The sequence below is a fragment of the Lissotriton helveticus genome, chromosome 5_1, assembly GCF_964261635.1.
Source record: "Lissotriton helveticus chromosome 5_1, aLisHel1.1, whole genome shotgun sequence".
NCBI classification, from domain to species: Eukaryota; Metazoa; Chordata; class Amphibia; order Caudata; family Salamandridae; genus Lissotriton; species Lissotriton helveticus.
This window is the reverse complement of record NC_136065.1, coordinates 1,625,243,737-1,625,270,186: the sequence shown is the minus strand read 5'-3', so window position 1 is coordinate 1,625,270,186 and position 26,450 is coordinate 1,625,243,737. Positions and strand designations below refer to the sequence as shown.

The 26,450-nt window shown below is 48.3% G+C and overlaps 1 protein-coding gene across 1 annotated transcript in view; it reads right to left on the bottom strand.

The window, feature by feature from the left end:
* Positions 1-26,450, bottom strand: part of LPCAT4 (lysophosphatidylcholine acyltransferase 4) — a 539,966-nt gene that overhangs the window by 73,817 nt on the left and 439,699 nt on the right. The window contains exon 9 of the mRNA XM_078644815.1: positions 18,403-18,485. Within this exon, the coding sequence (XP_078500941.1) occupies positions 18,403-18,485 (83 nt within the window). The remainder of the gene's footprint in view (positions 1-18,402; positions 18,486-26,450) is intronic.

Sequence of the window (26,450 nt, the reverse complement as noted above, 5' to 3'; positions counted from 1 at the left end):
CCTCACCAACATACTCAAACATCCCCTTCCACCTCTACGCGGACGACACCCAGATCTACCTTGAAACTTCCTCCATTGATGATATTCACAGACTCAATGACACTCCAAGAGTCGTCCAACACTGGCTAGCACAAAACCACCTGAAACTCAAAGACAAAACGGAAATCCTCCTCATCTCTAACAAAGAGGAGAACCCCCAAATAACAGAATGGTTAAATTCAATCGACGCCCTAAACGACAATCTCACCTTGGCGGATTCCGCAAAATCGCTCGGAATCACCCTTGACCCCAAACTTGACATGACCAAAAACATTAAGAACACCGCCTTCCTTAACCTGAAGCTTTATAGCAAAATTAAGCCTGTCATCCCGCCTAACGACCTCAAACTAGCCACTCAATCCCTGGTGCTGTCAAGACTAGACTATGTGAATGCTTCCCTCACAGGTCCAGCAAAATCCCACCTAGCCCCCCTCAGATCAACGCAGCAGCCAGAATGGTCTCTAGGGTGAAGAAGTTTGATCACATCTCACCCGCACTCAGAGAGCTAAAATGGCTCCCAATTGAAATGAGTGCCAAATTCAGAAAGGCCTGCCTCACGCACAAAGCCCTACATACAGGGAAACCAGCCTACCTGGCCGCTAAACTCAAGAAGGCTGGTTAGACAAGAAGCCTCAGAAGGTCCAACACTCTACTCCTCATCCCGCCGAAAATCCGCAAACAAAAAAACGCTTCAGGATCCTTCTCTGGAAATGCCCCCAAAATCTGAACTCCATCCCAGTTCATACCAGCACTACTCCTTTCTTTCTACAATTCAAAAGACAACTTAAAGACCACTTCCTTAACCGGTCTTTCCTGAATGGATAGTCGTTGCCGAAAAGCCTAAGCCTGCACTTTGCAGGACATAACTACGTCCTCACCAAGACTTATACCACTTACCCTCCTTGCATGTGCTCATTATTGTGACTCTCTGTGTTTTCCTTTCCTGTAATGTTATTCAACAAACAGGTCATCCAATTACGCCTTGAATCAATGTGTTTACGATCGCCTTAATATGTTGTCTTAACCCATGTTATTAAACGCTCCGATACCTTCGGGTCTGGCTAGCGCTATACAAAACTCTACAATAAATAAATAAATAATAAAAAGCTGGTTTGTTTTCCTTAGTATTTTCATCTCGTCTAGGTAAAAAAGCAAACGCCTTCTGATGTTCAGTGAATGTTCTGCTTTAGTCACTGGATTACAGAAGACCGGCAAAATGATGAACTCGTTAATAATAAACTCCTAGATCATCTTAGGTAACGAGAAACGCAAAGTCAATGGTTTGAAAACGATTTTAAAAGTCTACTGTGGTGATAAAAAGAAAAAACAATTACTTTCAGCATACAATGCATTTAAGAGATAAAGAAAACAAGCATTTGCAATGCAATAGGTCTCGCATTAGGAAAGTGTGAGCTATTGGTATTGTAAATGACAATTTTTTTTAATATGTATTGGCTTTGAAAATATATACATTAATAGCATTGTTATTCCAAAAGCCAATAGCTTACACTTTCCTAATGCGAGTCCTATTGGCTATGGAAATGCTTATTGGTAGCAAGCCAGGACAGTGCTGTTGTGGTGCTGAGTGATGATGTGGTCGGGCTGAGTGATGATGTGGTTGGGCAGAGTGATGATGTGGTTGGGCAGAGTGATGATGTGGTTGGGCAGAGTGATGATGTGGTTGGGCAGAGTGATGATGTGGTTGGGCAGAGTGATGATGTGGTTGGGCAGAGTGATGATGTGGTTGGGCAGAGTGATGATGTGGTTGGGCAGAGTGATGATGTGGTTGGGCAGAGTGATGATGTGGTTGGGCAGAGTGATGATGTGGTTGGGCAGAGTGATGATGTGGTTGGGCAGAGTGATGATGTGGTTGGGCAGAGTGATGATGTGGTTGGGCAGAGTGATGATGTGGTTGGGCAGAGTGATGATGTGGTTGGGCAGAGTGATGATGTGGTGTTCCCGAGTGATGATGTGGTGTTCCCGAGTGATGAGGTGGTGTTCCCGAGTGATGAGGTGGTGTTCCCGAGTGATGAGGTGGTGTTCCCGAGTGATGAGGTGGTGTTCCCGAGTGATGAGGTGGTGTTCCCGAGTGATGAGGTGGTGTTCCCGAGTGATGAGGTGGTGTTCCCGAGTGATGAGGTGGTGTTCCCGAGTGATGAGGTGGTGTTCCCGAGTGATGAGGTGGTGTTCCCGAGTGATGAGGTGGTGTTCCCGAGTGATGAGGTGGTGTTCCCGAGTGATGAGGTGGTGTTCCCGAGTGATGAGGTGGTGTTCCCGAGTGATGAGGTGGTGTTCCCGAGTGATGAGGTGGTGTTCCCGAGTGATGAGGTGGTGTTCCCGAGTGATGAGGTGGTGTTCCCGAGTGATGAGGTGGTGTTCCCGAGTGATGAGGTGGTGTTCCCGAGTGATGAGGTGGTGTTCCCGAGTGATGAGGTGGTGTTCCCGAGTGATGAGGTGGTGTTCCCGAGTGATGAGGTGGTGTTCCCGAGTGATGAGGTGGTGTTCCCGAGTGATGAGGTGGTGTTCCCGAGTGATGAGGTGGTGTTCCCGAGTGATGAGGTGGTGTTCCCGAGTGATGAGGTGGTGCCCCCGAGTGATGAGGTGGTGCCCCCGAGTGATGAGGTGGTGCCCCCGAGTGGTGCGGTGGTGCCCCCGAGTGGTGCGGTGGCGCCCCCGAGTGGTGCGGTGGCGCCCCCGAGTGGTGCGGTGGCGCCCCCGAGTGGTGCGGTGGCGCCCCCGAGTGGTGCGGTGGCGCCCCCGAGTGGTGCGGTGGCGCCCCCGAGTGGTGCGGTGGCGCCCCCGAGTGGTGCGGTGGCGCCCCCGAGTGGTGCGGTGGCGCCCCCGAGTGGTGCGGTGGCGCCCCGGAGTGGTGCGGTGGCGCCCCGGAGTCATGCGGTGGCGCCCCGGAGTCATGCGGTGGCGCCCCGGAGTCATGCGGTGGCGCCCCGGAGTCATGCGGTGGCACCCCGGAGTCATGCGGTGGCGCCCCGGAGTCATGCGGTGGCGTCCCGGAGTCATGCGGTGGCGTCCCGGAGTCATGCGGTGGCGTCCCGGAGTCATGCGGTGGCGTCCCGGAGTCATGCGGTGGCGTCCCGGAGTCATGCGGTGGCGTCCCGGAGTCATGCGGTGGCGTCCCGGAGTCATGCGGTGGTGTCCCGGAGTCATGCGGTGGTGTCCCGGAGTCATGCGGTGGTGTCCCGGAGTCATGCGGTGGTGTCCCGGAGTCATGCGGTGGTGTCCCGGAGTCATGCGGTGGTGTCCCGGAGTCATGCGGTGGTGTCCCGGAGTCATGCGGTGGTGTCCCGGAGTCATGCGGTGGTGTCCCGGAGTCATGCGGTGGTGTCCCGGAGTCATGCGGTGGTGTCCCGGAGTCATGCGGTGGTGTCCCGGAGTCATGCGGTGGTGTCCCGGAGTCATGTGGTGGTGTCCCGGAGTCATGGGATGGTGTCCCGGAGTCATGGGATGGTGTCCCGGAGTCATGTGGTGGTGCCCCGTGAGATGTGCCCCTGAGTGATGTGGTGATGTCCCTGAGTGATGTGGTGGTGTCCCTGAGTGATGTGGTGGTGCCCCTGAGTGATGTGGTGGTGCCCCTGAGCGATGTGGTGGTGCCCCTGAGCGATGTGGTGGTGCCCCTGAGTGATGTGGTGGTGCCCCTGAGTGATGTGGTGGTGCACCTGAGTGATGTGGTGGTGCACCTGAGTTATGTGGTGGTGCACCTGAATGATGTGGTGGTGCACCTGAATGATGTGGTGCAGCAGCACAGAAACTGAAGGTAAGAACAAGCAGGGTTGAGTGCTATAGAGCGCGTTCAGTTTATCAAAGCACAGAATGATGGAGCCGGGAAAAAGCAAGGGGAAACAGGAAAACACAGGGAGAGTGTATAATGATCGAGGCAGCGAGGGCTGGGGCTTGGACCGAAATCAAGTACGGGGGAGAGAAGGCACTGAATGGGAGAACATGGAAAACACCCAGGGCCAAGTTTGGAAGATGCAAGGACACGGGAGAGCAGGCGGAGACAAGCTCTCGGCATTGCTGTGGCGGGGGGCGCGGGAGCGCACTCCTTTGAAGCCTGATGTGGGGGGCGGCAGCCTTTGAAGTCTGATTGGGGGGGGGAGAGGGGCAGCCTTTGAAGTCTGATGCAAGGCACTGACAAATGGTGGTGTATGGCGTGGTTGGCGTTGTGCACGCGCATAGATCACATGAACTGTGTCTAATCCGCCGTTTTGGTAGAGTGTTTTTTTCCCCTTACTATAATCTCACCGGAGCAATGCGCAAGCGCATTGGCTCAGGCGAGACCTAAAAAGAACGTGATGATTACGTGTACTTTTGAGATAAGACTTTTGTGCATTACAATAGAGGCACTCCCTGCGAGGTCACAAGATACACCAACTGCCAATTGCATGAGGATTTTCAGAAATACTCCCTGGAAGAAGCCAAAGGTCACTCTACCTTGATTCTGAAGGATTGTTAGCAAAAGGTCTTGCAAATCTAAGAAAGAGACACGTTCTCGTGATAAACCAACAGGAGTAAAAAACCACGTATGGTTCAGAAGCTGAAAGGGCCTGCCTGCTTGGGTGATAGTGGAGGTGACAGCAACTAAAAACGCAATGTCTGTGGCCAGTTTATTAAAAGGGAATTGCTCACAGAACCGAGTTTATATGTTGGAATATGAAGCAGCAGCATTCTGAGACATGAAAAACTAATATATTTATGGAAGACCTCAGTCATTAAATATTTAATTACAAATATTGTCTAAGATCCATTTGTGGTTTACGTCGTAAAGCCTGCTTATATTGGCGGTTTGTAGCTTTTGTTCTCCTGGCAATTGAACTAATATTGACAAACCACTGGCTGGAAGCCACTCTTGAGACTCCAGGGTAGGATTGTGGAACCAGTACTTCTTTATTTGTTGTGTTAGTCCATGGTCGTATTATCTGCCTGATTCAAAATCCTGCCAATTGTCAGAGATGCAAGGAAAGCCTTGATTGCCAGAAGTGCCGTTCTGAGTTGTAGGAAACTGATGTGATGCTGTGTGACCAGACTCCTTAGACTGACAGACTGCCTAAATGGAGTGAAAAGCACTAAGTGATGAGTTCATGACTATTGTTAGGACAGGCAGCTTGTGTATTAAAGAGGCTAAAAAGGTTATTTTGCTCACCACCACGATGGAGACTGTTTCACTGTTATGGATAAATGGAGCTTGCGCTTCCCAGTTGTCTTGCTTTTGGGAAAATAAAGATGCAAGAGGCCATGGAGTCAAGTGGAGCTGAAATATGACAAGCTGTAGGTTTCCTTAAGTGCATGAGAAGTTAGCATTTTTAAAAAAAAGTGATCGGTTGAATGTGTGAATTAATCTTAGCCATTGAAATATAGTCTGAGAACAACATCTTGGACGCGTCACAATCAGTATTCCACAGCAACCGCAGCACCGCCCTCATCGTCACCACAGACTACATCAGGACCCTGCTAGACAACGGCAAAACCACTGCCATCATCCTCCTGGACCTCTCGGCCGCCTTCAACACAGTCTGCCACCACACCCTACGCATATGTCTCCATGACGCAGGAATCCGCGACAAAGCCCTGGACTGGCCCACCTCCTTCCTCACCGGCAGAACTCAGAGAGTCCGCCTCCCCTCAATCCGATCGGAAGCCACCAAGATCACCTGCGGTGTACCCCAAGGATCATCCCTCAGCCTGACCCTTTTTAACGTCTACATGGGACCTCTAGCCAAATTCGTCTGAATGCACGACCCCAACATCATCTCATACGCCGACGACACCCAGCTGATCCTTTCCCTCACCAAGGACCCCGCCACCGCCAAATCCAACCTCCATGAAAGAATGAAGGCCGTCGCAGAATAAATGAAGAACAGTCGCCTGAAACTTAACTCTGATAAGACAGAGGTCCTCATCCTCAGCTCCACCCCCTCCGCCTGGGACGACTCATTGTGGCCGGCCACGCTGGGAGCTGCACCGACACCTACCAATCATGCACGCAACCTGGGGTTCATCCTGAACTCAACACTATCAATGACCCAGCAAGTCAACACCGTCTCCTCCTCCTGCTTCAACACCCTCTGCATGTTTCGCAAGATCTACAGAGGGATCCCCACCGGAACCAGAGGGACGGTCACCGAAGCCCTGGTCAGCAGCAGGCTGGACTACAGCAACGCCCTCTACACGGGAACCAGGCCAAACTCCAGAGAAGGCTCCAACGCATACAGAGGGCCTCCTCACGCTTTATCCTCGACATCCCCCGCCACAGCCACATCACTGCCCACCTGTTCGACCTGCACTGGCTCCCCGACAACAAGAGGATCACCTTCAAGCTCCTTACCCATGCTCACAAAGCACTCCACAACACCAGACCAACATACCTCAACACACGACTCACCTTCTACACCCCGAACCGCCAGCTTCGCTCCACTGACCTCACCCTCGTTCCACGCATCCACCGAACGACCACCGGAGGCAGATCATTCTCCCACCTTGCCACCAAGACATAGAACACCCTCCCCATCCACTTGCGACAGACCCAGGACCTGCTGACCTTCAGGAGACTTTTCAAGACCTGGTTGTTCGAACAGTAGCAGCACCCCCATGCCCCCTCAGCGCCTTGAGACCCTCACGGGTGAGCAGTGCGCTCTACAAATGTATGATTGATTGATTGATTGACCGCCAATGTCAGATGATTTCAAGCATTCGATCCATCATTTTGCTGTTTGTTCTTGTTGCTCCTAGACATGGCAGAACTTAAACTTTCATAAGTCAGTTGAGTCCAGTTAATCTGGTTGCCCAGCTGATGTAAAAGGGAGATGTGAAGATCTTGTCTTACTTCCTCTGAACTGTGCTTGTCGTCCAAGTACAGGTATATTAAGATCTTGGGCTATGAAGATGTGCTGCTCTTACCTACATGCATTTGGAGAAGGTCCAACGAATGATAATGACACTGCCCTACCACAAACTGCAGGTACATAGTCTGCTTCTTTGCTCCTGGAACATGGAGTTCTGCCCTCCAAGATCCCAGCACGAATCCAGTCTCCTTTTCGGACAAGACGGGATATTTTATGTAGAATTAACAATAAAAATCCACCGACTGGACAGGATTTAAGAATGTGAATCTATGAAAGTTCCAATACTGGAGTAATAATGTTGCTACTTAACAATGAACCACAGTCTTGTGCTCTTCCCTGGAACTCCCTCAAGTCTCCTAACTTACAAAAGTACTGAAGACCCCATAGCAGCGCAGCAGAAAAAGGGGCTTTGACTCACCACTTCTTTTGGTTACACAATAAAATCCAAGATTTTCAACATGTCGGAAAACACCACACCCCTGCCCAAAATTTCTGAGGGCATGTTTTAGAACTTTCCTCATGCCTGTGCTATGGATTGAGAAATGGGCTGTGTGGTATGGAGTAGGGCTTCAAGTGCACCCCCTCTTAGTGAATAGTGGCTACTTCCCTCTGGCTGCGTTGAGAAATACTGGCAAAGGAGAGAGAATTTGACAATAGCAGTATGACCAGGCCCTTTCTTGCTACCTACATAGAGAGTGGATCTGCTGACCTTTCCCATTAAAAAGGGTGTTGCTAATCCATTTCACACAAGTCCTTCACTCCACCCAAGTGAGGCATGAAGGCAGGGTGTGTTTGTGTTACACAGCATGTATGTACTGTATAGCCTTTGAGACTGCAAGGACACCAAAATCCATTTTACTTCCACTTTTTAACACTGCTTCACTATAGAGTGGATAGAGAGCCCGACACATAAATGTAAATTATAAGTAGTACCAAGAACATTCCTGAAAGCCCTCTGAAGTGCGCCAGAGTTCTATGAAGAGAAGAAAAGAACCCTTTTGAAATTCAGACTCTGCCCCCTTTCTGTTCCACTCTTCCTTAAAGGTGTGTACAGGTGGGGGAATTTCGCTTCTGTTTTATCACTCTCTCCTGGCCCTGTAACAATCTACCAAGCTGCACCATTTTGCCTACCAAGTCTCCAAAACAAAGGCAAGTAACCAAAGTGTAAACCACTCACCTGAAATCCAACATAATTCACCACCCCACGGGGCTATGGGACTTACAGTGTGAGTCCCATAGCCCCGTGGGGTGGTGAATTACTGGCCTGCTAGCCCAGTAAATATATGATCGCAGCTCCAAATAAGTGTTGCAGGGGTTTCTCACTGTTCAATGCGAAGTGGTCAACAGCAGTGTACCAGCGAAGATATCAGAGCGAGCTTCTTTTTCAACTATCCCCATCTCAGTCAGGTCAAGGGCCGACCACAAAGTCATGCTAGAGGTGTTTGAAAAGAGGCTTGAAAGAAGAACCTATCACTGATGAAAGAGGGGTATTGGAGGTATCACTACAGTAAGGAGCTGAAAGAAATGGAACCCACAGCCCAGCTGACTAAAGAGAAGGTGTGAAAGAAGAACTTAACATCGGAGCACTTCTAGTGATGCCGGTGACTGAGTGGCCTGCTCTGGAGCCATGGTGAAACACCTTCTGTCCCGCCTTGATAATGCAATGCTAGCAGAGCCTTCCATAGGTATGAGACCTTCTGCTGGGTAGGGTGCTTTGAGGGAGGCTATCTTGTTAGAGAAGTTGGCAATGACCTAATAGCAACCTCAACAACTATGTGCTTACACAGCGCTCTTGCAGTGGAGGAGAAACCTAAGTAACTTACAGATCAGCACCCTAAGATAGTGTTCAATGCAGCAGCCTCTGGGAAAATTGGTGCGTGGGCTCCTAGTCACAACTCTAGTCCCCCACTTGCTGAAATAGGCCCTTTGAATCTTTATGTGACGTCTAATTAAGGCACCACAACTACATCAATAACCACACATGGAAGATTTCACCATATGGAGACGTAAGGAGTGGGAGAGTTTAAGGTAGCATTTGTCCAGAGCTGTGTCTTTTTTCCCACTACAGGCTATCATACACAACTCAGGTGGCCTTTGAGCACGTACTTCCGACCAGTGGAGCCAGATGACAGCTTGCTGGTGTACACAGATTAGTATGACCATGTACCGAATGGTAAAACATTGAACCTTGATCTAAACACTTGCTTGCCAAAACAAACTTTAATAGCTAAAAGGCACCTAGACAGGGATACTTTTAAGATGGAGAATTACCACAGAGGGTGGGAAGCCTGTCCCAATGCAGAGAATGGATCATGGGATTATGAACTCTCTGGTACAAGAGGGCCGATTCCCTGCATGAGGTGGGATCTGCTCACCAGAGGATGGGAAATATAGAGAACCCAGTGGGGAATAACTGCCATCACCAGCCACCATCTGCTCTCAAAACATTGTGTACATACCTCAATTTAGTTATTAGACGTATATCACTTTGATAAAGTAGTTTCACTTGGTAAAGATAAAGGACTAGTTGGACATTGATTTATGGTGCACTATTGGTGCTACGATTCTTCAGTAAGCCTTGAATCGTTCTTGTTTGCTACCCTGAGGATCAAGTGCTAAACAAGCATTTGCAATGCAATAGGTCTCGCATTATGCAAGTTTGAGCTATTGGTCTTGTAAATGACAATTTTTTTATTTATGAGTTGGTTTTGAAAATAGCTAAATTAATAGCTTTGTCATTTACAATGCCAATAGTTATAACTTTCGCAAATGTGACACCTATAGGATTTGTAATGCAACATGTTTTGTATTTACATGACTTAGATGTATTGATATTACAAATAACAATGGCTTTTAATTTTTTTAAATAATTAATACTTAAATAAAAGTGATTGTAATTTATAATGGCAATAGCTTAAACTTTTGTAAATAACTTTTGTGAAGATTATGTTCAGTGTATTTTATTGTGACGAAAATCCAAGAACAGAAGTGAAATATTAACATCTTTTTGTGACATTTGTAATAAAGCTTGAAACATTGAGAGAACATATTTGAACCAGTTGTTGTTCAATGGTTGCACAGATTGATGCTGTGATGGGGCGGAGTGATGTGGTGGCGCTGAGTGATGCTGGGGTGGTGCTGAGTGGTGCTGTGGGGGGCTGAGTGGTGCTGCTGAGTGGTGCTGTGGTGGTGCTGTGGTGGTGCTGAGTGGTGCTGAGTGGTGCTGTGGTGGTGCTGTGGTGGTGCTGTGGTGGTGCTGAGTGGTGCTGTGGTGGTGCTGAGTGGTGCTGAGTGATAATGTGGTGGTGCTGTGGTGGTGCTGAGTGGTGATGCTGTGGTGGCGCTGAGTGATGCTGTGGTGGCGCTGAGTGATGCTGTGGTGGCGCTGAGTGATGCTGTGGTGGCGCTGAGTGATGCTGTGGTGGCGCTGAGTGATGCTGTGGTGGCGCTGAGTGATGCTGTGGTGGCGCTGAGTGATGCTGTGGTGGCGCTGAGTGATGCTGTGGTGGCGCTGAGTGATGCTGTGGTGGCGCTGAGTGATGCTGTGGTGGCGCTGAGTGATGCTGTGGTGGCGCTGAGTGATGCTGTGGTGGCGCTGAGTGATGCTGTGGTGGCGCTGAGTGATGCTGTGGTGGCGCTGAGTGATGCTGTGGTGGCGCTGAGTGATGCTGTGGTGGCGCTGAGTGATGCTGTGGTGGCGCTGAGTGATGCTGTGGTGGCGCTGAGTGATGCTGTGGTGGCGCTGAGTGATGCTGTGGTGGCGCTGAGTGATGCTGTGGTGGCGCTGAGTGATGCTGTGGTGGCGCTGAGTGGTGCTTTGGTGGTGCCGAGTGGTGCTGTGGTGGTGCCGAGTGGTGCTGTGGTGGTGCCGAGTGGTGCTGTGGTGGTGCCGAGTGGTGCTGTGGTGGTGCCGAGTGGTGCTGTGGTGGTGCCGAGTGGTGCTGTGGTGGTGCCGAGTGGTGCTGTGGTGGTGCTGTGTTGGTGCCGAGTGGTGCTGTGGTGGTGCCGAGTGGTGCTGTGGTGGTGCTGGGTGGTGCTGTGGTGATGCTGCTGAGTGGTGCTGTGGTGGTGCTGCTGAGTGGTGCTGTGGTGGTGCTGTGGTGGTGGTGCTGAGTGGTGCTGTGGTGGTGGTGCTGAGTGGTGCTGTGGTGGTGCTGAGTGACAATGTGGTGGTGCTGAGTGGTGCTGTGGTGGTGCTGAGTGATGCTGTGGTGGTGCTGAGTGATGCTGTGGTGGTGCTGAGTGATGCTGTGGTAGCGCATAGTGATGTTGTGGTGCCCCTGACTGATGCTGTGGTGCTGCAATAGATAGATAGAGTGAGGGCAATAGATAGCTCGAGGGAGGGCGATAGATAGAGTGAGGGCGATAGATAGAGTGAGGGCGATAGATAGATAGAGTGAGGGCGATAGATAGATAGAGTGAGGGCGATAGATAGATAGAGTGAGGGCGATAGACAGATAGAGGGAGGGCGATAGACAGATAGAGGGAGGGCGATAGACAGATAGAGGGAGGGCGATAGACAGATAGAGGGAGGGCAATAGATAGATAGAGGGAGGGCGATAGACAGATAGAGGGAGGGCGATAGACAGATAGAGGGAGGGCGATAGACAGATAGAGGGAGGGCGATAGATAGATAGAGGGAGGGCGATAGATAAATAGAGGGAGGGCGATAGATAAATAGAGGGAGGGCGATAGATAAATAGAGGGAGGGCGATAGATAAATAGAGGGAGGGCGATAGATAAATAGAGGGAGGGCGATAGATAAATAGAGGGAGGGCGATAGATAAATAGAGGGAGGGCGATAGATAAATAGAGGGAGGGCGATAGATAAATAGAGGGAGGGCGATAGATAAATAGAGCGAGGGCGATAGATAGAGCGAGGGCGATAGATAGAGTGAGGGCGATAGATAGAGTGAGGGCGGTAGAGTGAGTGAGGGCGGTAGAGTGAGTGAGGGGGTGTGAGGGTGAGGGGGTGTGAGGGTGGGTGGGGTGTGAGGGTATGTGAGGGTGAGGGGGTGTGAGGTTGTGAGGGTGAGGGTGTGTGGGTGAGTGAGGGTGAGTGAGGGTGTGTGAGGGTGAGGAGTGTGAGGGGGGGTGAGGGGGGGTGAGGGTGAGTGAGGGTCAGTGAGGGTGGGTGAGGGGGTACGTGAGGGTGAAGGGGTGGGTGAGGGGGTACGTGAGGGTGAGGGGGTGGGTGAGTGTCAGGGGTGCGAGGGTGGGTGAGGGGTTGTGTGGGGTTGTGAGGGAGTGCGAGGGGATGTGAGGGTGCGAGGGGGTGTGAGGGTTAGAGGGGGTGTGAGGATGAGGGGGGTGAGGGGGTGTGAGAGTGAGGGGGTGCGAGGGTGAGGAGGTGTCTGGGGTGAGGGTGTGTGAGGGTGAGGGGATGTTAGGGTGAGGGGATGTTAGGGTAAGGGGGTGTGTGAGGGTGAAGGGGTGGGTGTGAGGGTGAGATAGAAAAAATCCGGGCGGTAGATACCATGCGTAGCAAATGGTGAATGTAGCGAGTATTATCTACGATATGGGGAACAACCGTGAGTTCTAAGCAACCTGCTCTGAAAGCTGTCACTCGTAAGGGATGTCTCAAAAAGTGAAATCTGAACAGACACTCCGTATTGAAAGATTAGCTGTACGGCATGGAAAAGCGGTGCCTGCAGTAATGTGTAAATAAACATAATATTCTAAAAACAACGGAATTTTTGTTTCGTCATTTTCAGCGGCTATGGAAGACCTCGGTGCTCTGCCTGTTCATCCTGCTAAGGTTTCCCACGTGCTACTATCTTTCTGGGTCCCCAGAGCGGCTGTGGAAGAGGTGTGCTGGCACTTGCACGTCTCATCAGTCCTGGTAGAGGCGGGCAAGTTAGAACAGCAGGGAGGCGCCTGGCAGAGAAATGGCAGCAGAAGCGCTCACCAGGACGCTTGCAATACGGAAGGCTACCAAATTGCCTATTCTCCGGGGGAGTGCGCTAAATAACATTAAATACCTTTACATGGTGACATTTCCTTTACATGGTGATTAACTAATTAATGGAAGTACTGTAAAGGGTTTGTGGGTGAGACACAATGGAAACTCTTATCAGCCACATCTCTGCAGCTTTAGAATGTCTTGAAGACCACCTCTGCCCAGCTGCCGCTTGTGCGTTAATTAAACTCGTGAGTGGCGAAAGCAGCTTTCTAAAACAAAGCATCCTTTCTAATTCAGCCCTGCTTAAAACAAGGAAAACTCGGCCTTACACATTTGCAATTCCGTTTTTTTCGGATATTAAGCCTTTCATGTATTATTCCAGCGCAAACACCATGGAACTTTGTGAACAATATTTCCACTGCAATGCTAATAAAGATTATTTAAAGCAAAACATAGAAACCTGATGAATATGCCGAAGAGCGCCTAGAGGTGGATGGGCTATAAAATGTGCACTACTATTAATCTGAACTAACATAAAAATCAATTCACAAAACATCAGGGGCTATATTAGCAAAACCTGCACCAGTGCACGAGTTTGCGGTGTAGTACCTGTGTTCATTTTTGTGCCTGTGCCCATGATGTTTTGGGATCTGTTTTTACATTTTTTTATTTAGATATATTTTATTTTTTTGCTTTGGACACATGGTCGCAATTAAGTTTGGGAAAACACGTTTTTAGCAGGTATTTCAAGCGTTCTAATAATGCGCACATCGTGCAAGAGGCCCTTGAAGAAACACGCAGCTTGCATGCGCGCATGCGCCATTAATACACAATGAATGACCCTTTCTCAATGAGAGTTCCAAATTTGTTGACAACAATGTGGAAAATTAGCAGCACCAGTCACACAATGTATGCGATGAACTACGTAGATTGCACTTGTACCATAGCAGTTTGTAGCAACATTTTCAGAATCAGATGAGAAAGGCAAATGTTTTTTTGTATCATTGTTAACACACTTTACGAATTGAATAAACATTAAGCACAGCAGTGGGAAAGCGTCCAGACATACTGATAAAGCAAATCTACCCCGCTGCGGCAAGCAGTAATGGCCAGAGCGAAAGCAGATGGAAAGGGAGACAAGGTGAAGAGAAGACAAGCATGAAAAAAACAAGCATGAAAAAATAATGGCCAGAGCGAAAGCAGGGGGAAAGGGAGACTAGGTGAAGAAAAGCATGAAAACAAGAATATTGAGAAAAGGAGAGGGGAGGACAGAGAGATGGGAAAAGAACGGAGAGAGCGGGATAGAGAGGAGGCGGTGAGGCAGCAAGGACTGAAAGGGTAGTTAGGACACTGATGGGGGTGGGGCACTGGGGAGATTAAGTGACAGCAGCCTGGCGGCACCTAACAAGTTTAAAAAAATGCGAGCGAGGACTGGAAGTGTATTTAGGACACTGATGGGGGTGGCGCACTGGGGAGATTAAGTGACAGCAGCCTGGTGGCACCTAACAAGTTAAAAAAATGCGAGTCACGGCCTGGTGGCCGTGAAGTGTGAAGATGCATGGGCAGAGAGAAGGCAGGCGCTGGAGAGGGAGGGGGTGGGCAACTCGAGCGACCGTGGGCAGAGAGAAGGCAGGCGCTGGAGAGGGAGGGGGTGGGCAACTCGAGCGACCATATGGAGAGGGAGGGGGGTGGGCTGCCTGCTGGGAGAAGCTTGTGTGAGGGAGGCTGGGCTGGCTGGGCTGCCTTTGATGATGGAATGCGAGCTCGTGCATAAGGAGCTTGTGGTCAAGTGATTATCGTGAACTGTTGAAAATCCGCTTTTGGAGAGCCTTTTGCGAGCCTTGGGTTTAAGTAGTGGTTTAGCTGCATTAGACTCGCATATTCATTCCTTGCGGAATGGAATATGCTAGACGTAAAAAGTGTGTACTTGATGCTAAGATTTGGGTTCATTAGTAGATTAGGCCACAGGACATAAAAGGTAAAATGCCCCAATTGACAGAAAAGGTGCCACAAACCCAAACTGACAAGTTACTTACCTGCGGTAATGCCTTATCTTGTACAGACATAATCTAGCCGCAGATTCCAGGCATCAGGCGGGATCCGGAAGACTTTTGCTCGAGCAATACCATTGCGCACCAGTAGGTGGCGTCACCTATATATACATGCAACCTCTGCACACTCACAGCAGTTACTTATCATGGTTTTCGACATCAGGAGCACGGAGCTGTGAAGTGCACTGACAGTGGTGTGTTCAGAACAACTAGGACCTTAAAAGCGATCACTTGACCCTAAAAACCTGTCCGCAGTGTGGGGAGGATGGGTGGGTCGGTAAAGAATCTGCAGTTAGATTGTACCCCAACCAGATATGGTATAACTTGTTCTTCTAATAGAGACATCAATTTGCAGATTCCTTATCTTAGAATAGATACCCAAGCAATACCATCCCCGGAGGAGGGGCTGCGGGCAAGTTTGGACAAAAAAGTCCTGCAGAACGGATCAGCCAAAAAGGCCATCCCTGCGGACTTGACAGTCCAGGCAGTAGTGCTTAGTGAAAGTGTGCAGTGACACCCACGTTGCTGCCTGACAAATGTCAAGGACTGGAACACCACGTTGCAACGATGTGGCTGCAGCCTTAGCTCTGGTGGAATGAGCTCTTAAGCCTTGAGGAAGAAGTTTCTTGGCCAGAGCGTAAAATTTTTTGATGCAGGGGACGACCCAACGTCAGATAAGGAGGCTTGGCTGACAGAGCCTGCAACTCACTAACCCTCCTGGCAGAAGTTATTGATACTAAAAAGGCTGCTTTGATAGAAAGCAGCTGGACGGAGAAGTTGTGCAAAAGTTCAAACGGGGAGCACATCAGGAGGATGAGAATCAAATTAAGGAGCCACTGAGGCGTGATGAAAGGGGCAGATGGGAACATATGTATGAGCCCCTTAAGAAATCTTTTCCCAATAGGGGATTTAAATAAAAAGGGTTGGTCTGGCAGCCTCAAGAAGGCAGAAAAGGCTGAAAGGAATTCTTTAAGAGTGCCCAGTGCAAAGCTTGCCTGTGCAAGGGTGAAAATAAAGAGAAGAACTTGAGAAGTGGAAGCAGAAAGAGAGTCGATAGACTTTTCTGTACAATATTTTACAAATGTCTGCCACACCCAGGCGTACACAGTTTTGCCAGAAGGAAGCCTGGCTGCCAAAATCCCATCACAGACTTAGGGAGGAATGTTGAATACTGTCAACTGCTGCCGCTCCAACTCCACGCAAGAAGGCGTAGAGTTTACAGGTTCGGGCAGAGGCCCCTACCCTGCTGCCGCAACAGAAGATCCACCCGAAGGTGCAGCCTGATCGGAGGATCAATGCTCGCATGGAGAAGCTCGGGATACCAGTCTCTCCATGTCCAGCTCATGGCCACAAGAATGACTTGGACCTGGTTGTTCCTGATCTTCTTGAACACTCTGGAGAGGAGTGGAATTGGCAGAAAGGCGGACAAGAGGCCTGACATCCACTTATCCGATGTCATGTTTTGCTCGTGAAGGAGGTGATGGCTGATCCAGTTACCAACAAGCCTCACATGATCGTGAAGGGGCAGACTAGGAAGCGTTCGAGGATGCAGAGGGAAGAACAGACTAACTGGACCTCTGTCAACTGACCCACAGGGTTGAAAGGAGCTGTGCCCACAGCCATATAGAGGTTGCTGAACTTGCAAGGTCTTGTGAGTGGGAGATGGCTGGTAAGGCTATAAGTCCCTTCTGAGGTCACGAAAGGGGCGAAAAGCAGATGGGAAACGGGTGGGCACTGAGAGGCCCAAGGACTTGGTCTTAGCCCGCAAGTCCTTAAAGCGCTCCAGAGCCATGTCTGCCTGGTCTCTGAAGAGGTGGGTACCATCAAAGGGCATGTCCATAAGGGACATCCCCAGAAGATCTGAGCCAGGCTTTGTGTAGAACAGCCACCATCAATGACATTATTCTGCCTAGAGAGTCAGTGGTATCAAGGCCACAACGAATAGTAAACTTTGCTGCATTTCTCCTGTCTGATACCGGTTGGGATAGAATGGCTTAGGCCTCCTCCGGCACCTGTGGCAGCAGCAGCTCAACCGTTTCCCATAAGGCGCTAGCATAACGGCCCAATAGGCATGCAGTGTTCATTGACCATAATGCAAGACTAGAGGAAGGAAAAAATTGTCTTGTCCAAACTATGCAGTCTCTAGGATTCCATGACCGGGCATGCGGAGGGAAACGCATCCTGTGAGGTGGAGGCCTGAAACACCAAACCCTCACAGGTAGGGTGGTTGGTATGGAATTTCGGGTCGCCCAGAGCAGGGTGATGATGGTGGGAAATTGTCCTATTCACGGAGGCGCCTGTTTTGGGCTTGGACCAGGTTTGCAGAAGGACCTCAGTCAAGGCTTCGTTGAAAGGCATGAAGGGTCCTGAGGAGGAGACAACCGCTGCATCACCTCTATCAACATGTTAGTCTTGACTTCCAGCGAAGGGAGCTGAAGGTCCAGGACCTTAGCTGCCCTTCTCACAGCCATAGAATATTATATTCCCTCCTGTGTAGCCACGGTAGAGGGAGAAAGCAGGCCAGAATCTGGGGAGGTATCCAGGTCACTGGCCTCACCCATTTCCTCATACCAGTCCATTTCGTGCTCAGACTGGCCTTATAAAGGGTCCAGCGACCCTCTGCCAATTGTCTCCATTTAAAGCCACAAAACAGAAGGCTTACAAATCTATCTAGGACCCAAGGGTGCTATCAGCATCGGAATCAATGTCTATCTGTGTCTTCAGTGATGAGAATGGGGCTGGCGCCGGGAGTTTCAATGTGGGGGGCTGGCACCGGGGAAGGTCACATGGTATCGATCTGCACTGGTCCGGAACCCCCACTGGATTCATTGGGGGGTGGGGGCGGGCTACAGGGGCTCCAGCTTGGAACCCAATGGAGCCCCACCCGAGACTCTGGGGCTCGAATGCATGCAGAGAGGGTCAGATCACCCAAATGAGGCACATATCGCCATAGAAGTCTTTCAACTGCGCGGGGGTCACTCCTGTCCAAGCAAGGGAAGAATGATGATCCACATGGAGTTACAACAATCGAGCAATCAATGACTAACTTAACAATCATGCACTTTTTCACTTTATGTGGGGGTAACAAAGAGGTCTTTGGTCAGGACTGACATTTGAGAACAGTGTGACTTTACCAAGCAATGCAGTGTATGTTGTGTTAGTTCTTCATGGAGGCTTATTCCAATATTTATGACTGATATGTAGCATGTGGTGTTATTTTTGTACAAGGTAACTGGGGCCTACAATCATGAAAACAGTTTAGTAATTGTTTAATTATGAGAAGCATTCTTCTCTCAGTTTTGCATGTCTAAGAGGTATTCGTTTAGCACTTTAGAAGTGTTATTTTTTCAGTTCTAAACAGCATACCGTGCCAGAAGAAATAAACTGAACAAGCTAGGGAAACTAATATCCCCCACCTACCTCCCCAGCCTGCACGATGTACAAACATGCATAGTTGCTTTATGCAGGTCTACAGCACTGGCCCTCTGTCTCCATGAGAATATGCTGCCTGCTCTAAGAGAGAAGGAGTAAACAGAGTATAGAGGACACTCACTTGGACATTAGCTTCTGGATGTGACATGCGTACAGTGTTGGGTCGTTCTGTTCTTCTGGAGTCGGATGGTAGACCGGCAGGAACTAATCGATTATAATAAAAAAAGTAATTATAGAAGAATAAATACAAGAATCAGGGCTCAGACTAGCAGACACAGAAGGTACTGTTGTTTAAGCGGTATGGCAATAGAGATGTCCAACTATGAAAAGGTGTAGCATGGGAATGGGGGCAATGAAGGAAGTTCAGGAAATCAAGAATATCCCAGATATTGAAAGTAGAATGACTATGACCAATGTAAGGGCAACTGTTTTTATAAAGACACCAATGACTACGAGGAATGCTAACACATTGTGATTAAGCTGGGACAAAACAATGACATTATTTCATTTTCATTATCTGTCTTATGAAAATTGTTGCTCTCAGATATGGATCACTGCATTACAATATTGGACAGATGATATTCAGTGGAATTAAACATATGAAACAACTATCATTTGGCATAGAAATACATGATAAGACTGTTCTAGGACATCGGTCAATAGTTTTATTACACAGTAGTTGAGAAATGACTATCCTGAAAATACAAAATAACGTTTTGCAAGTTATCCATTACCTTTACAGTGCCACCAAAAGTAAATGCCACTACTCTTTAGAAATCATGAACAACAAAGATGAAGCACAGCGTTTCCAAAATTTGAAAGAATAGGCTACTATAAATCAAGCTTGTACAACATTCTTGTAATTTCAAAACACTTTGGGGTCTGTCTCTCCAAAAGTAGACTGGGTCTTAGCCCTCAATATGGTCTTGGAATTCTAAGGTGATTTGCAGTCTCCTACTTAAAAGCATAACACGCAGCATCTAGCGTTTACCAAGGGTAGGAGGAAAATAAACATATTGTGTATATACTATGTACAAATTAAATACATTCAAATTTCATACGCAATTCAAACTGTATTTTCGGTATAACTTATGTGGTAATTGCATAGGGTACATTTTGGTATAACTTATGTGGTAAATGCATAGGGTACAACATGCAATTACTATGGCATCACAGCAGACTTATTAGTCTGGGAATCCAAAATATTCAATTTGAGTCTGATGTTTTTTCAGTACAGACTTTAGTGCGTTGACGCCTTTGGGCATTGGGCGCTTTACAAATCTAATTCCATTCCACTATAACCAAGACTTTGTGGAAAGTTCCCATGCCCGCAGCATGAATCCTGGAAGGAGATATAGTTAGAGATGTTGGTATAGGTAGCCTTGACATTTGGGTAATGTATCCATCTCAGGAGTCACATTTAAGTCTGTTAGGGCTCTTTGGCTCAGTATGAATAATCTCAGTCAGAGATCATCTTGAAATTTGGGACTGTCTCAATGAGCTTGAATGAGAGGGGTTTCAGATCAAACAACACCTTGAGCTTCACTTTTGGACTTCTTAAGTGTGAACCTGGAGCAGATTGTCTAGGAAGAATTTCAGTACAAGAGGATGTGCTGTAGGTATAGAATCTTTTTTATATGCACCCTTGGCAGCAACAGATGTCTCCATGGCCATTTTCATACTAGTTAGAGGTGAAATACACTGATCTTGGAGAAGATGTATGCCTCCATGTTGAACATGCATGCTATATCCGGTAAAAACAGCCTTAACACCAAGCTCCGGAATGGTGAAATATGCTTGTACATTATCTGCCTTGATATAGATGGTGTGTGGGCTAGCTGGCACACACAGCTTAAACGCCTAATTTCTGGATGGTGACATAATAGACGACCTGTACATTGAAAGTGCCCTCTACTGTCATGATGGCAGACATTTAGCAGGTCACTCATGTGCAATGCTGATGCTTTGGTGTTGTTTGGAATGGCATTAACAACAATGCGTGAGGATGCTTTTGGATTTATTTCACCCAGAGGCAGGACAATGCGTATAACAAAAGGTGGAATGTCAGTGGGCAGAAAATGTCCCAAAAAAGCTTTGAAAAATGAGATTTCAAGCCAAAAATGACTAGAATATCTTCAAGCATCGTATCCAATTATTTGACAAATAGGAGATTTTTCTATTAGGAAATAGTTAGAATGAAAAGTGGAGGGTCCAGAGATCGTGTTCACAGGACTAGATAAAGAGCTGAAATTTCAAAAGCAGGGCAGTATGGTTAAGTGGAACTACTGGATAGTGGGTCAGACCAGGGGTACCCTTCCAGCTCACCCAGAAGGTGATTGACAAGGAGGGGAGCTATGTACTCATTAATGGTGTTTTGAAGAGCAGGGAGGTCACCATAGGTAGTATTTATGCCCCGAATAGGTACCAGTTATCCTTTTTGAATCAGCTCTCCGGTGTCCTGGCGAGCTTTCCCCATGAGAATTTTTTAGGAGGCGACTTGGATTGTGTGTATGATGTGCAGCGTGTTAGGTCTACACCTCCGCTGCGAGGTGCCGCAGCTGCCTCCATAGCTAGGGGACTCTGTGGCTGGGCCTCTGGTTGGGAGATTCTTGATGTCTGGCGCACCCAACATGCTGCCAGGAGGGAGTATTCTTATTATTCTCCTCTATACGATCTACACACACGTCTTGACATGCTCTTTTGCTCCCCCACTTTGTCCCCCTTGTTGTCTGGAGCTGAAGATCTTGGCAGGGCCCTTTCTGACCAGAGCCCTTTACTCCTGGCTTTTACTCCGCTCCCTGAGAGACCCCGATACCACGGTGGAGAATGAACACTTCTTTGTTGGAGGATGATGGGTTCCGTCAGGTGCTTTCCGGGGCTGTCGGTGACTATTTTCTGGCTAATCAGGGCACTGCTAGTTCGCCGCGAGTGGGAGGCAATTAAGGTGGTGACTAGGGGCCTCTGTATGTGTCAGACTGTGGGCAACTGTCGTTTGGTGACCCAAGAGCTGGAAGAGTTGGAATCACAAATTCTGGCCCTGGACAGGGAGCTTGCGGGGGGGGGGGGATTGGGGTCCACGGGCAGCTAACTGAATTCAAGAACCTGTATAGTGCCACCTGGGAAAGGTTACAGTTAGTGAATCAATACGTATCGGGCCACTCAGCACGCAGAGGGAGGCAGGGCTGGGAGGCTCTTGGATTGGTTAATTAAATCTAATAGTAGAGGTGTGCCAATCCTGGGCGTTACGGATCTTGGTGGTCACACGCTCTCCTCCCCGGGGCGATCAAAAACGCATTTAGAGAGTATTATGAAAGGCTTTATGATTCCCCGGGGCCTCCCCAGGAGGAAGCCTTGCGTTTGTATCGGACTCCCCAGTCCGTGGTGCGCCTGGATGAGGCCGCTAGTGACCCGCTGGGCCTCCCAATTCGTGCAGGCGAGATTTGAGCAGCGGTCCGGTATATGGCCAGAGGTAAAACACCTGGGCCTTACCAGCCAAATTTTATAGAACCTATATTGACATACTGGCCCCGCAGCTTGAACGCGTTTATGCCTCTGCCTTCCAGGCTAAGCAGTTAACACCCATGCTACGTGAGGCGCTCGTTATCCCTTTGCCCAAGACAAGGACTGAGCACGCTCCCTTAACTGAATTCTGTCCTCTCTCCATATTGAACATGGATTTTAAAATACTGAGCAAGGTATTGGCCCGGAGACTCCTCCCCATATGCGTTGCCTGGTCCATGTTGACCAAAATGGTTTTATTCCCTCCTGCTTGACGTCCAATAACCTCAGACGGTTGTACCACATCATGTTTCACTCTGACCTACGCGACTATCCGGATGCAGTGGTAGTGGCAATTGAATTCGAAAACATTCTACACCTTCCGTTGGGACTTTTTTGGACAGTTATGGGTAGGATGCAGTTGGGAGAGGAATGGTTGCAGTGGCTCCGTCTCCTCTATGGGGAGCCTTCTGCCAGAGTGCACACAGGGACAACTGTTTCGACTTCCTAACCTATTTATAGGGGGACCAGGCAGGGATGCCCCCTGTCGTCGTTGCTCTTTGCCTTGGCAATGGAGACCCTGGCGGCGTGGATCCGGAGAGAGGAAGTGGCTTTGGGGATATCCTTAGGCGGGGCCCGCCACATTATTTCGCTATATGCAGATGATGTCTTGATTTATCTTCGTGATGGTGCACAGGGGGTCCGCCCTATACTGACCATCCCGGAGGAATTTTCCATTTATTCAGGCCTGCGCGTCAATGGGAAGAAAACCTTTGTGTTCCGGCTACACCCCTCTGTGGACAGACCCCTGTCCTTACCGACCACTATAGAATTGGCGCTGATATCGTTTAAATATTTGGGGATATGGGTCCATCATGCACAGGCCGATTTATTTGAAGGGAATCTCGGGGGCGCCCTGCGGGCACTTCGGGGGCATGTGGCCTTTTGGCGCACTCTTAAGTTGCCAATTATGGCACATGTAGCGTTATCTAAAATGGTGGTCCTACCCGCCTACTATATTACTTTGTTAACCTCCCAGTGCTGATACCGCGATCCAGTTTTAAACTATTAGATAGTTTTTTGAGAGACCAGGTGTGGGATAGTGGCCACAATAGGGTGTCCTTGCAGACGCTGAGGCTCCCGTTGGTGGAGGGTGGTCTGGGGGCCCCAGACTTTGAAGCCTATTATCTCACGAGGCAATGGCAGTGGCTAGCCAGATGGCTTGATGGCAGAGACTTGGCCACATTGCCGCTTCCCGCAGGTGCTGTACAGACTGAGCTCCTTCCCAGGCTTCTCTGTAGACACCGGAAACTTCTCCACATGGGCGTGCTGCTTTCCATGGCAGTGTGATACTGGGATCGGTGTACGTCGCGTTCCAAAACTAGATTGTTATACACCCCTAGTTTTCCGCTGGTGTGTCTTCCTCAGTCTGGGATGGGTCCCCCGTTTTCACAGCGCCAATTGGCAGGTTGGGAGGCAGCTGGCGTGTTGACAGTGGAGACTGTTACAGAGACAGGGAGCTGCTCCCTCTGGATGACTTTTTAGACTATCACGAACTTCCGGAAGGGCAATTCTTAAACTTCCATAAAATAATAGGGGCGATGGCACGGTGCAACCCAAGCCTCACCCAGCCCTTCATGCGGTGGTGACGTTGGGTTCAGCGGGGCACCTGGTGTGCTGGCTCTATCTTGCAATATTGGAGTTGAGTCCGGGTTCTTTATCTAGCCTTAGAGAGCGATGGGAGGGAACCCTGCATAGGAGTCTGTCAGACAAGGAGTGGCAGAAAACCCTGAGGGGCCACAAGAAAGTCTTGAGGAATACGGCCTTTAAAGTCCTTCAATTTAATATACTCCATCGAACATATCTTACCCCGCACAGGCTGAATGTGGTTTATAGTAGAGTGGATATGTCTTGCGCCAGGTGTCTGTTGGAAGATGCGGATTTTGACCACATGATTTGGTTTTGCCCGTGGCTCTCTGCTTATTGGGTTGGAATTTTGGATATTGTAAATAGGGTGCTGTCCCGTACCTTGGTGTGTGGTCCTGAGGTTTGCCTGTTGGGCTTTTTCCCCGAGACCTAAAGCCCGTAAGATAGGACATATGTTTGTTGATCTGGCCTTCCTTTTAGCTAAAAGACGGATAACGCTTGGTTGGAGATCTGCGCATCCCCCTCTGGTGACCTTATAGGAGGAGATGTCTCATGTTGGGCTAGAGCAGAGTAGCGCGCCCTGATTGCGGAAGACAGAATTACCAAACGGCGTCGACGGTATGGGGAACCATGGGGAGATATCCTTGGAGCATGGGAGGCCCGACATGTATCGGACCGTTCTGAGAGGACCGACTTGCCGGAGTCTACGGTCTAGGTTGTTATAAGCGCTTGTCACTGGGGGTTCTCACCCCCCCCCACCCCTCCCACTAAGGGTGGGGTGTTATGCCCTCCCTCTCCCCTCTGCTTGGCTCCATCACTCCACTCCCCCCCTTTTTTCTTTCTCCCCCGTCTCTACCTGGAGACTTGTTACATATTTTATCTTTCATATAGGAGCACGTGGATCCCTGGCAGTTGTTAGGCGTTTTGTTTAGTTTCTGTAAGTTCCATTTATGACCGTTTTATAGACATGAGTAGCTTTTGAGATTAATTTTTCAATTATTTGCTCTGGCCTTAGATTCGAGGGTGTGATGAACCTTTTGGGTATCCTTTTAAAAAAAATATGTAGACAGTGGTGGGTGGATTAGCCCATAGAAGATCAATATGTGGTCTAGGAGGAGAATGTCCCGCAATCTTTATCACACGATTTGCACTCCTTTGCTTCTCCCACTCTCAGGTCCCACAACCTTTTTTTTGCTTTTGGGGCTGCGAATTGCCAAATAATGTGGGGGTATTCCTATTTCAAAAGCATGTTAAAATGTCTATTATGTAATGGATTTTCTTTATTTTTGCTTGTGCATAAAAAGTAAATAACACCGATAAAAAAAAAAACTGTGGAACTACTGGATCTTAAAGGAGCAGTATTGCTTCCCAACTTTATATAGCAGCTGTTCTTTTACCACACTTACGTTTGTATCTTGTAAAACAGTGTGAAAATGAGGCTTACAACCCGTGTTTCCAGTGAAAAGAATAACACATTTACTTTAGTTAAACTAGCTCACAGCAGTTACATATATACAATTTGCCAATTTGCGTTATATACAAGTAGAGTTCACACATTTCAAAACAAAACAGTGGGGTTAGAGCTAGCCAAATAAAATGAGGTATACTTGGACTAAATATGTAACTCAGAATGTACAACGGTGAGTAGTCTTCCTGAAAGGAAAGGATTGATTGAACAGTCAATTTCACCAGGTAATCTCGAAAGGATATTATAATGTTTCTTTTAAATTAAGTGTCTGAATTATTTGTGTTATGCATCATGCAATGAGATGAACCACAGAACTCCAGCTCTCGTTACCAGATCAACCTTCGGCAGACACCTTTCTCCATTTTCACTGTTTTGCCTTATGCTTTATCTAAAACTGTATCTCAATAGGCCCTGGTACACAAACAAGTTTCTCATAATTTTACGTTGTTCAAATTTGAGTCAACTCTATAATTATGACCAACTTGTAGTACCTCCCAATAATTCTTTCAGTCTCATTTGATTAGAGCTATATGCATCAGGCACTACAACGGTGGGAGTCAGTGAAACATTATGACTCTACTTATGATGAAGTTGGTGGCACATACATCGAGAAATATGATCAAGTTAAGTCAGACTGTTGTTAATGATTAACTGCAATATATGCTTTGCACTTGCTAGAGACTTACCTGGTGTGTCACTCCACACAATTTGTCCCGTCCCGCCCTTTGCACAGCTAGATGGGAGGAGAAAGCACCATCATCTTCACTGAAGTTGTATTATGGGGCAAAAAGGGTGTGTCTCTATTTCTGTCACCGATCATTTCCTCATTCAATGGGTAATACCAGAGCATGTCTGAATCAACTCAAGGAGATTCATGGATCGCAGTATGAATATTTTGAATTTGAGGCCTGCGAAAATGTTCCCTTATCCAATCTGGTTTCAAAGAAGAAAGTCACTTGCATTAATGTGTACCCAAAAATTACAATGTAACTAACAGTATGTACTATCATAGCTAGGAAACAATACTACTCAGCACAAAATGTTTGTATCCATAACAAAACAGATTACCAAACACAAACCTCAAAATGAGAAATTATAACAATCTAGGCAGCCAAACCAGTAGCTTATGTCCACGCTAACTGAAAAAAAAAAAGATTAGGACCAACAGCAAAAGCACAAGACATCTCAGAGTCTCAACATGCTACAAAACCTCCGTTCCTGCAATAAAACTGAAGTGTTAAATCTTAGAACTCAGCATGAATCCCTCTTGCCTACCACAAAACTCGTGCATTCAGCGCCTTAGCACCCATAGTGCCTTACTGATAAGTGAGAAACCTCTGAAACCAATGCAAAGCAATAGAAGACAGGGTAACATTTTAGTGTCCAGCAAAACATTACGGGCCCAGAACACCTTACTAACATCTACCATAACAAACACCTTGCTCTTGTCACTCAATTAAGCAACCAGAAATCACCAACACCCTTAAAATATTTATATCCACCACAAAATCACATATAACAAACCCTGTGCACACCGAGTATAACCTGAACACCAC